Source organism: Panulirus ornatus, chromosome 16, assembly GCF_036320965.1.
Source record: "Panulirus ornatus isolate Po-2019 chromosome 16, ASM3632096v1, whole genome shotgun sequence".
Lineage (NCBI taxonomy): Eukaryota > Metazoa > Arthropoda > Malacostraca > Decapoda > Palinuridae > Panulirus > Panulirus ornatus.
This window is the reverse complement of record NC_092239.1, coordinates 20,814,921-20,827,398: the sequence shown is the minus strand read 5'-3', so window position 1 is coordinate 20,827,398 and position 12,478 is coordinate 20,814,921. Positions and strand designations below refer to the sequence as shown.

Sequence of the window (12,478 nt, the reverse complement as noted above, 5' to 3'; positions counted from 1 at the left end):
ACACCAATAACATAGAAACAAAAGTAACACATGAATTAAACGCCCTCAGAACACTAACTAATATGGACAAGAAAAAGAATCCCTCAATATCTCATACAAAAAATTTATCCATTCCATTTTAAGCTACACCTCACCTGCCTGGTCTTGCATCTTCTCAAAAGCAAATATAACAAAGCTGTAAACCACACAAAATAGTTCTCTAAGAACAATCACAGGCTTCCTAGTAACCACAAACACTCAACACCTTCACAATGAAACAAAGATCGTCCCAGTACAGTCTCACCTCAATATCCTCAGCACCAAATTCTATGCAAGACCCCTCTTACTCAAAACACTCTATAATTAACCACCAATGCCCAAGTAGAAAAGAAAAGCTTACCCCTGCCTCACTTTTCAGAAACCTCTACTCACAGATCACTCCCATCCCTAACAAATATAACACTGGCAGAACATATGCGATCAAAAATAACCCAACAAGTGCTTAACAACTAACTGCACAATTCAGTTTTAAGCTCTGGCCAACCAGACTGACACTCATGAGGAACCAAACTCCCCAAATAAACTCAAATCATGCTTTCCTGCTTACACTCTGGACATCATCAATCACTACAACACTACAAACACCATTTCAACACGTGTCAAGTCCCTTCATGCCCACAATGCAACCAACATAGAAAAGATAATAAGCACTTACTACGCAATTGCCCTGCACTTTCTACACATGAACAGAGACACATCACAACTTTTAATGAGCTATGGTCACAACTAGTGGACGTGACCAATTCCTGAGTGCTGTATGAGCCTCACAATGATACAAGGGACTCCTGAGACAGGATATAAATCAGTAAGTATGTTAAACACTTGAGTTCTAGTGAATAAACTGTAATTGTACTGCAAATCATGCACCTGCATTCCCAAACCAGCAACCCATACATTTCTACAATGATAAATGACAACTGACTTTCATATACTCCATCCTTAGTGCTAGCAGAATGAAGATGTAGAGCTACGCTGTCCGATCATTGTCTTCCTAAAATTAACGAAGCTGGGATATGTGACACACAGATGTGGTATTGACCTTCCCAGCAGTGGATATACACTTTAAAGTGCATATATCTTTCTTACAGGTACATTGTATCTAACAACACAAATGTGAGGATATCATGTGGCTGGTAAATGTGGGGAAGATACTGGAGGTGTCTTCTCCTTAATAATATTCTAACTCTTTACCTGGCATCTCTTTTTAAAGTCTTCCATTACTCCATGATTACAAAAAAAAACAGGTGCAGTTCCATAATTTCTTCTACAAGTGTGAGTTCAGTTAGGTTGCCTCACTGCATCAATATCTGCTGGCCACCATTTTATAAGAGCACATTGACTGTTGTCAACTGCTATCTAAGGGTTAACTCTAATCAAGAGATCTTTAGTATGCCATTATTCAAAAACAGAATCATTATAGGGTAGGAGTATGCAAGCTATAAAAGTATTGTCTTTGCACACTATTAGTAGATGTATTAGAAGACCACAGCTATTCAGTATGATGACAAATGAAAGATGACCAAGCACTAGCTAGTATGTTGACCTCTATATCAAGCAGGTAGCACTACTTGGAGGAGCTTTTTACAAGTGTAATGTCAGCATGTTTCATGGCATCTTCTTGCATGTGTCTTTCAATTTCACTATCTAAAAGGATCTAAGCCCACTCCAGCAGACTTTCATGTGATACTGAAAGGGAGCAGCTACCATACAATAGGGAACCAAAATGCATCATTGGAACATGGTGAAATAGGTTAAATCAAAACACAAGTAATATCATAGTACTAATATTTTCAATCCCTTAAAAATGGTTAAATCTACATCTTATGAGCTCTCTCAAAGTCCTGGAATGCCATTATTTCTTTCTCTGTGACAGATGGTAAGGAGTATTTCAGGACATCCCTTAAATCACTTTCTTGTAAATGTACCAAAGAAGAGTCTTGGTCAAAATGGTTCTTCTTCACAGCTGCCATGGTTGCCTGTAATTATGCAAAACATTTTTGAATCAGGATTATCTTTCCCATTTTAGTTTGTCCTAATGAGGTGATAAGTAGTGTTAGATCAAAGGTCCAAGTAAATCTAACCCTTTCATCTTAAAATGCATGTTTTCTGCACCTGAATGCAACCACATCTCTACCACAGAACTTATATTTTTGTCATACCTTTCACATGGGTATGTTTGAAGGAACAGTGGTTCCAACAATGTTATATGGTTGCGAGGTGTGGGCTATGGATAGAGTTGTGTGGAGAAGGGTGGACGTGCTGGAAATGAGATGTTTAAGGACAATAAGTGGTGTGAGGTGGTTGGATCGAATGAGTAATAATAGGGTAAGAGAGATGTGTGGTAATAAAAAGAGTGTGGTTGAGAGAGCAGAAGAGGGTGTTTTGAAATGGTTTGGTCACATGGAGAGAATGAGTGAGGAAAGACTGACCAAGAGGATATATGTGTCAGAGGTGGAGGGAATGAGGAGAAGTGGGAGACCAAATTGGAGGTGGAAAGATGGAGTGGAAAAGATTTTGAGTGATCGGGGACTGAACATGCAGGATGGTGAAAGGCGTGCAAGGAATAGAGTGAATTGGAATGATGTGGTATACCAGCGTCGACATGCTGTCAATGGATTGAACCAGGGTATGTGAAGCGTCTGGCATAAACCATGGAAAGTTGTGTGGGGCCTGGATGTGGAAAGGGAGCTGTGGTTTTCGGTGCATCATTACAAAACAGCTAGAGACTGAGTGTGAACGAAAGTGGCCTTTGTTGTCTTTTCCAAGTGCTACCTCGCACACATGAGGGGGGGGGTTTATTTCATGTGTGGTGGGGTGGTGATGGGAATGAATAAAGGCAGACAGTATGAATTATGTACATGTGTATATGTGCATATGTCTATACGTTGAGATGTACAGGTATGTATATTTTGCATGTGCGGACGTGTATGTATATACATGTGTATGTGGGTGGGTTGGGCCATTCTTTCGTCTGTTTCCTTGCGCTAGCTTGCTAACGTGGGAGACAGCGACAAAGAAAAATAAATAAATAAATAATAAATACCTTTCACATCTATCTACATCTAAAACCACTCATCTTACAATGTATACCATCACTGCATGTACTTCACTGACTTTTCACATTAACAGTGAGCTATATTCATAATTCTTCACCACATACTAGCCATTTTTTGTTATCTTGGTGAATGATCAAAATTTCTACATGAAAATATACTGAGGAATGAGCCATTCTTCATATTACATTCATGGTTATGTGACTCCTGTACCTCTTTTACCTCACCTGCAGATGCATGAAAGAAGGACTGGCTAAAACACAAGCTATTTCACTTCCATACAAACAGTCACTTACTAATTAAGATAAAAAAGAACTCCTTAAATCCAAAACTTATCTGATCTTATTGTATGCTGGGCACTGAGAACAAGTGGTTAGAATCTGTTTCATTGGTACTATACAGACATGCAAAATATTAAGATTGCATAGTATGTGAATCTATCCCTGGGGATAGGGGACAAAAAATACTTCCCAGGTATTCCCTGCATGTCGAAAAAGACAACTAAAAGGGGTGGGAGTGGGGTGGGCTTAAAATCCTCCCCTCCAGTTTATACTTTTCCAAAAGAAGGAAGAGAAGGGGGCCAAATGAAGATTTTTCCCTCTTAGATTCAGTCCTCTGTTCTTAATGCTACCTTGCTAATGAGGAAAATGGTGAATATGTATAAATATGAATATAAAAGGGGAAACAGCAGGAGTCATGCAGGGAGTGCTCATACTCCTCGAAGGCTCAGATTGGGATGTCGACATGTGTGTGCATGTAACCAAGATGAGAAAAAAGGAGAGATAGGTAGTATGTTTGAGGAAAGGAACCTGGATGTTTTGGCTCTGAGTGGAACGAAGCTCAAGGGTAAAGGGGAAGAGTGGTTTGGGAATGTCTTGGGAGTAAAGTCAGAGGTCAGTGAGAGGACAAGAGTAGGAGAGGACAAGGAGTAGCACTACTCCTGAAACAAGGGTAGTGGGAGTATGTGATAGAGTGTAGGAAAGTAAACTCTAGATTCATATGGGTAAAACTGAAAGTGGACGGAGAGACATGGGTGATTATTGGTGCATATGCACCTGAGCATGAGAAAAAATATCACGAGAGGCAAGTGTTTTAGGAGCAGCTGAGTGAGTGTATTAGTAGTTTTGATGCACGAGGCCGGATTATAGTGATGGGTGATTTGAATGCAAAGGTGAGTAACATGGCAGTTAAGGGAATAATTGGTATACATGGGGTGTTCAGTGTTGTAAATGGAAATGGTGAAGAGCTTGTAGATTTATGTGCTGAAAATAGACTGGTGATTGAGAATACCTAGTTTAAAAACAGAGATATCCATAAGTATACGTATGTAAGTAGGAGAGACGGGAGAGAGCGTTATTGGATTATGTGTTAATTGATAGGCATGTGAAAGAGACACTTTTGGATGTTAATGTGCTGACAGGTGCAACTGGAGGGATGTCTGATCATTATTTTGTGGAGGCGAAGGTGAAGATTTGTAGAGGTTTTCAGAAAAGAAGAGAGAATATTGGGGTGAAGAGAGTGGTGAGAGTAAGTGAGCTTGGGAAGGACACTTGTGTGAGGAAGTACCAAGAGAGACTGAGCACAGAATGGAAAAAGGTGAGAACAAAGGACGTAAGGGGAGTGGGGGAGGAACGGGATGTATTTAGGGAAGCAGAGATGGCTTGTGCAAAAGATGCTTGTGGCATGAGAAGCGTAGGAGATGGGCAGATTAGAAAGGGTAGTAAGTGGTGGGATGAAGAAGTAAGATTATTAGTGAAAGATTAGAGAGAGGCATTTGGATGATTTTTGCAGGGAAATAATGCAAACGACTGGGAGATGTATAAAAGAAAGAGGCAAGAGGTCAAGAGAAAGGTGCAAGAGGTGAAAAAGAGGGCAAATGAGTGTTGGGGTGACAGAGTATCATTAAACTTTAGGGAGAATAAAAAGATATTTTGGAAGAAGGTAAATAAAGATTGTAAGACAAGGGAATAAATGGGAACATCAGTGAAGGGGGCTAATGGGGAGGTGATAACAAGTAGTGGTGATGTGAGAAGGAGATGGAGTGAGTATTTTGAAGGTTTGTTGAATGTGCTTGATGATAGAGTGGCAGATATAGGGTGTTTTGGTAGAGGTGGTGTGCAAAGTGAGAAGGTTAGGGAGAATGATTGAGTAAACAGAGAAGAGATAGTAAAAGCTTTGTGGAAGACGAAAGACAACAAGGCAGTAGGTTTGAATGGTATTGCAGTGGAATTTATTGAAAAAGGGGGTGACTGTATTGTAGACTGGTTGGTAAGGATATTTCATGTATGTGTGTCTTATGGTGAGGTGCCTGAGGATTGGCGGAATGCTTGCATAGTGCCATTGTACAAAGGGAAAGGGAATAAAGGTGAGTGCTCAAATTACAGAGGTAAAAGTTTGTTAAGTATTCCTGGGAAATTATATGAGAGGGAATTGATTGAGAGGGCGAAGGTAAGTACAGAGCATCAGATTGGAAAAGAGCAGCATGGCTCCAGAAGTGGTAAAGGATGTGTGAATCATATGTTTCTTTTGAAGAATGTATGTGAGAAATACTTAGAAAAGGAAATGGGAATGTATGTAGCATTAATGGATCAGGAGAAGGAATATGATAGAGTTGATAGAGATACTCTGTGGAAGGTATTAAGAATATATGGTGTGGGAGGTAAAGTTGCTAGATGCAGTTAAAAAATATTTATCGAGGATGTAAGGCGGAATGCTTGCATAGTGCCATTGTACAAAAGCAAAGGGAATAAAGGTGAGTGCTCAAATTACAGAGGTTTAAGTTTGTTAAGTATTCCTGGGAAATTATATGAGAGGGCATTGATTGAGAGGGCGAAGGTACGTACAGAGCATCAGATTGGAAAAGAGCAGCGTTGCTCCAGAAGCGGTAAAGGATGTGTGAATCAGATGTTTCTTTTGAAGAATGTATGTGAGAAATACTTAGAAAAGGAAATGGAAATGTATGTAGAATTAATGGATCAGGAGAAGGAATATGATAGAGTTGATAGAGATACTCTGTGGAAGGTTTTTTTTTTTTTTTTTATACTTTGTCGCTGTCTCCCGCGTTTGCGAGGTAGCGCAAGGAAACAGACGAAAGAAATGGCCCAAGCCCCCCCCATACACATGTACATACACACGTCCACACACGCAAATATACATACCTACACAGCTTTCCATGGTTTACCCCAGACGCTTCACATGCCCCGACTCAATCCACTGACAACACGTCAACCCCTGTATACCACATCGCTCCAATTCACTCTATTCCTTGCCCTCCTTTCACCCTCCTGCATGTTCAGGCCCCGATCACACAAAATCTTTTTCACTCCATCTTTCCACCTCCAATTTGGTCTCCCTCTTCTCCTCGTTCCCTCCACCTCCGACACATATATCCTCTTGGTCAATCTTTCCTCACTCATTCTCTCCATGTGCCCAAACCATTTCAAAACACCCTCTTCTGCTCTCTCAACCACGCTCTTTTTATTTCCACACATCTCTCTTACCCTTACATTACTTACTCGATCAAACCACCTCACACCACACATTTTCCTCAAACATCTCATTTCCAGCACATCCATCCTCCTGCGCACAACTCTATCCACAGCCCACGCCTCCAACCATACAACATTGTTGGAACCACTATTCCTTCAAACATACCCATTTTTGCTTTCAGAGATAATGTTCTCGACTTCCACACATTTTTCAAGGCTCCCAAAATTTTCGCCCCCTCCCCCACCCTATGATCCACTTCTGCTTCCATGGTTCCATCCGCTGACAGATCCACTCCCAGATATCTAAAACACTTCACTTCCTCCAGTTTTTCTCCATTCAAACTCACCTCCCAATTGACTTGACCCTCAACCCTACTGTACCTAATAACCTTGCTCTTATTCACATTTACTCTTAACTTTCTTCTTCCACACACTTTACCAAACTCAGTCACCAGCTTCTGCAGTTTCTCACATGAATCAGCCACCAGCGCTGTATCATCAGCGAACAACAACTGACTCACTTCCCAAGCTCTCTCATCCCCAACAGACTTCATACTTGCCCCTCTTTCCAGGACTCTTGCATTTACCTCCCTTACAACCCCATCCATAAACAAATTAAACAACCATGGAGACATCACACACCCCTGCCGCAAACCTACATTCACTGAGAACCAATCACTTTCCTCTCTTCCTACACGTACACATGCCTTACATCCTCGATAAAAACTTTTCACTGCTTCTAACAACTTGCCTCCCACACCATATATTCTTATATATTCTTATATATTATATATTCTGTGGAAGGTATTAAGAATATATGGTGTGGAAGGTAAGTTGTTAGAAGCAGTGAAAAGTTTTTATCGAGGATGTAAGGCATGTGTACGTGAAGGAAGAGAGAAAAGTGATTGGTTCTCAGTGTATGTTGGTTATCGGCAGGGGTGCGTGATGTCTCCAAGGATGTTTAATTTGTTTATGGATGGGGTTGTTAAGGAGGTGAATGCAAAAGTTTTGGAAAGAGGGGCAAGTATGCAGTCTGCTGTGGATGAGAGAGCTTGGGAAGTAAGTCAGTTGTTGTTTGATGATGATACAGCGCTGGTGGCTGATTCGGGTGAGAAACTGCCGAAGCTGGTAACTGAGTTTGGCAAAGTGTGTGAAAGAAGAAAGCTGAGAGTATATATGAATAAGAGTAAGATTATTAGGTACAGTAGGGTAGGGACAAGTCAATTGGGAGGTAGGTTTGAATGGAAACTGGAGGAAGTGAAGTGTTTTAGATATCTGGGAGTTGATTTGGCAGCGGATGGAACCATGGAAGTGGAGGTGAATCATAGGGTGGGGGAGGAGGTGAAAGTTCTGGGAGCATTGAAGAATGTGTGGATGCCTTCATCCTCTCAATCAATACCCTCCCATATAATTTCCCAAGAATACTCAACAAACTTATACCTCTGTAATTTGAGCACTCACATTTATTCCCTTTGCCTTTGTGCAATGGCACTATGCAAGCATTCCACAAATCCTCAGGCATCTCACCATGAGTCATACATACATCAAATAATCTTACCAACCAGTCAACAATACAGTCAGCCCCTTTTTTTAATAAATTCCACTGCAATACCATCCAAACCCGCTGCCTTGCTGGCTTTCATCTTCCGCAAAGCTTTTACTACCTATTCTCTATTTACCAAATCATTCTCCCTAAACCTCTCACTTTGCACACCATCTCGACCAAAACACCCTATATCTGCCACTCTAACATCAAACACATTCAACAAAACTTCAAAATACTCACTCAATCTCCTTCTCACATCATCACTACTTCTTATCACCTCCCCATAAACCCCCTTCACTGCTGTTCCCATTTGTTCCCTTGTCTTAAGCACTTTATTTACCTCCTTCCAAAACATCTTTTTAGTCTCCCTAAAATCTAAAGATACCCTCTCACCCAACTTTCATTTGCCCTCTTTTTCACCTCTTGCGCCATTGTCTTGACCTCCTGCCTCTTTCTTTAATACATCTCCCAGACATTTGCATTATTTCCCTGCAAAAATCATCCAAATGCCTCTTTCTTCTCTTTCACTCATAATCTTACTTCTTCATCCCACCACTCACTACCCTTACTAATCTGCCCACCAACCATGCTTCTCAAGCCACAAGCATTTTTTGCACAAGCCATCACTGCTTCCCTAAATACATCCCATTCCTACCTCACTTCTGGTACTACCTCACACAAGTCTCCTTCCTAAGCTCACTTACTCTCACCACTCTCTTCACCCAAACATTCTCTCATCTTTTCTGAAAACCTCTACAAATCTTCACTTTCACGTCCACAAGATAATGATCGGACATCCCTCCAGTTGCACCTCTCAGGACAATAACATCCAAAAGTCTTTCGCAATCTTATCAATTAACATGTAATCCAATAACGCTCTCTGGCCATCTCTCCTACTTACTTACATATACTTATGTATATCTCTCTTTTTAAACCAGGTATTCCCAATCACCAGTCCTTTTTCAGCACAAATCTACAAGCTCTTCACCATTTCCATCACAACATTGAACACCCCATGTACACCAATTATTCCCTCAACTTCCACATTACTCACCTTCGCATTCTAATCACCCATCACTATAACCCGGTCTCGTGCATCAAAACTACTAACACACTCACTCAACTGCTGCCAAAACACTTGCCTCTCATGATCCTTCTTCTCATGCCCAGGTGCATATGCACCAATAATCATCCATGTCTCTCCATCAACTTTCAGTTTTACCCAGATAAGTCTAGAGTTTATACATTTATTAATATATATATATATATATATATATATATATATATATATATATATATATATATATATATATTTTTTTTTTTTTTTCATACTATTCGCTATTTCCCGCGATAGCGAGGTAGCGTTAAGAACAGAGGACTGGGCCTTTGAGGGAATATCGCCATTTCCCGCATTAGCGAGATAGCGTTAAGAACAGAGGACTGGGCCTTTAAGGAAATATCCTCACCTGGCCCCCTTCTCTGTTCCTTCTTTTGGAAAATTAAAGATATATATTTTATATATATCTTATTTATTCATTTTATTTTGCTTTGTCGCTGTCTCCCGCATTAGGGAGGTAGCGCAAGGAAACAGATGAAAGAATGGCGCAACCCACCCACATACACATGTATATACATACACGTAAACACACGCAAATATACATAACTATACATCTCAATGTACATATATATATACACACACAGACATATACATATATACACATGTACATAATTCATACTGTCTGACTTTATTTATTTCTATCGCCACCCCGCCACACGTGGAATAACAACCCCCTCCCCCCTCATGTGTGTGAGGTAGCACTAGGAAAAGACAACAGAGACCCCATTCGTTCACACTCAGTATCCAGCTGCCACGTAATAATGCACCGAAACCACAGCTCCCTTTCCACATCCAGGCCCCACACAACTTTCCATGGTTTACCCCAGACGCTTCACTTGCCTTGGTTCAATCCATTGACAGCATGTTGACCCCGGTATACCACATCATTCCAATTCACTCTATTCATTGCACGCCTTTCACCCTCCTGCATGTTCAGGCCTCGATCACTCAAAATCTTTTTCACTCCATCTTTCCACCTCCAATTTGGTCTCCCACTTCTCCTCATTCGCTCCACTTCCGACACATATATACTCTTGGTCAACCTTACCTTACTCATTCTCTCCATGTGACCAAACCATTTCAAAACACCCTCTTCTGCTCTCTCAACCACACTCTTTTTATTTCCACACATCTCTCTTACCCTTACATTACTTACTCGATCAAACCACCTCACCCCACATGCTTTCCTAAAACATCTCACTTCCAACACATCCACCCTCCTCCGCACAACTCTATCCATAGCCCATGCCTCGCAACCACACAACATTGTTGGAACCACTATTCCTTCAAACATACCCATTTTTCCTTTCCGAGATAATGTTCTCGACTTCCACACATTCTTCAAGGCTCCAAGAATTTTCACCCCCTCCCCCACCCTATGATTCACTTCCGCTTCCATGGATCCATCCGCTGCCAGATCCACTCCCAGATATCTAAAACACTTTCCTTCCTCCAGTTTTTCTCCATTCAAACTTGCCTCCCAATTGACTTGACCCTCAACCCTACTGTACCTAATAACCTTGCTCTTATTCACATTTACTCTTAACTTTCTTCTTTCACACACTTTACCAAACTCAGTCTCCAGCTTCTGCAGTTTCTCACATGAATCAGCCACCATCGCTGTATTATCAGCGAACAACAAGCTCTCTCATCCCCAACAGACTGCATACTTGCCCCTCTTTCCAAAACCCTTGCATTCACCTCCATAACAACCCCATCCATAAACAAATCAAACAACCATGGAGCCATCACACACCCCTGCCGCAAACCTACATTAACTGAGAACAGATCACTTTCCTCTCTTCCTACACGTACACATGCCTTACATCCTCGATAAAAACTTTTCACTGCTTCTAACAACTTGCCTCCCACACCATATATTCTTAGTACCTTCCAGAGAGCATCTCTATCAACTCTATCATAAGCCTTCTCCAGATCCATAAATGCTACATACAAATATATTCGCTTTTCTAAGTATTTCTCATATACATTCTTCAAAGCAAACACCTGATCCACTCATCCTCTACCACTTCTGAAACCACATTACTGTTCCCCAATCTGATGCTCTGTACATGCCTTCACCCTCTCAATCAATACCCTCCCATATAATTTACCAGGAATACTCAACAAACTTATACCTCTGTAATTTGAGCACTCACTCTTATCCCCTTTGCCTTTGTACAATGGCACTATGCACGCATTCCGCCAATCCTCAGGCACCTCACCATGAGTCATACATACATTAAATAACCTTACCAACCAGTCAATAATACAGCCATCCCCTTTTTTAATAGATTCCACTGCAATACCATCCAAACCCACTACCTTGCTGGCCTTCATCTGCCACAAGGCTTTTACCACCTCTTCTCTGTTTGCCAAATCATTTTCCCTAACCCTCTCACTTTGCACACCACCTCGACCAAAACACCCTATATCTGCCACTCTATCATCAAACACATTCAACAAACCTTCAAAATACTCACTCCATCTCCTTCTCACATCACCACTACTTGTTATCACCTCCCCATTTGCCACCTTCAATGAAGTTCCGATTTGCTCCCTTATCTTACCCACTTTATTTACCTCCCTCCAAAACAACTTTTTATTCTCCTTAATGTTTAATGATACTCTCTCACCCCAACTCTCATTTGCCCTCTTTTTCACCTCTTGCACCTTTCTCTTGACCTCCTGCCTCTTTCTTTTATACCTCTCCCACTCATTTGCATTTTTTCCCTGCAAAATTCATCCAAATGCCTCTCTCTTCTCTTTCACTAATAATCTTACTTCTTCATCCCACCACTCACTACCCTTTCTAATCAACCCACCTCCCACACTTCTCACGCCACAAGCATCTTTTGCGCAAGCCATCACTGCTTCCCTAAATACATCCCATTCCTCCCCCACTCCCCTTACCTCTTTTGTTCTCACCTTTTTCCATTCTGTACTCAATCTCTCTTGGTACTTCCTCACACAAGTCTCCTATCCAAGCTCACTTACTCTCACCACTCTCTTCACCTCAACATTCTCTCTTCTTTTCTGAAAACCCATACAAATTTTCACCTTCGCCTCCACAAGATAATGATCAGACATCCCTCCAGTTGCACCTCTCAGCACATTAACATCCAAAAGTCTCTCTCTCGCACGCCTATCAATTAACATGGAATCCAATAATGCTCTCTGGCCATCTCTCCTACTTACATACGTACACTTATGTATATCTCGATTTTTAAACCAG

At 41.2% G+C, this 12,478-nt stretch overlaps 1 protein-coding gene across 1 annotated transcript in view; it reads right to left on the bottom strand.

The window, feature by feature from the left end:
* Positions 1-1,807: 1,807 nt before the first annotated feature.
* Positions 1,808-12,478, bottom strand: part of LOC139753907 (ATPase family gene 2 protein homolog B-like) — a 195,102-nt gene continuing 184,431 nt past the window's right edge. The window contains exon 10 of the mRNA XM_071670865.1: positions 1,808-2,015. Coding sequence (XP_071526966.1) covers positions 1,854-2,015 — 162 coding nt within the window. The 3' untranslated portion in view covers positions 1,808-1,853. The remainder of the gene's footprint in view (positions 2,016-12,478) is intronic.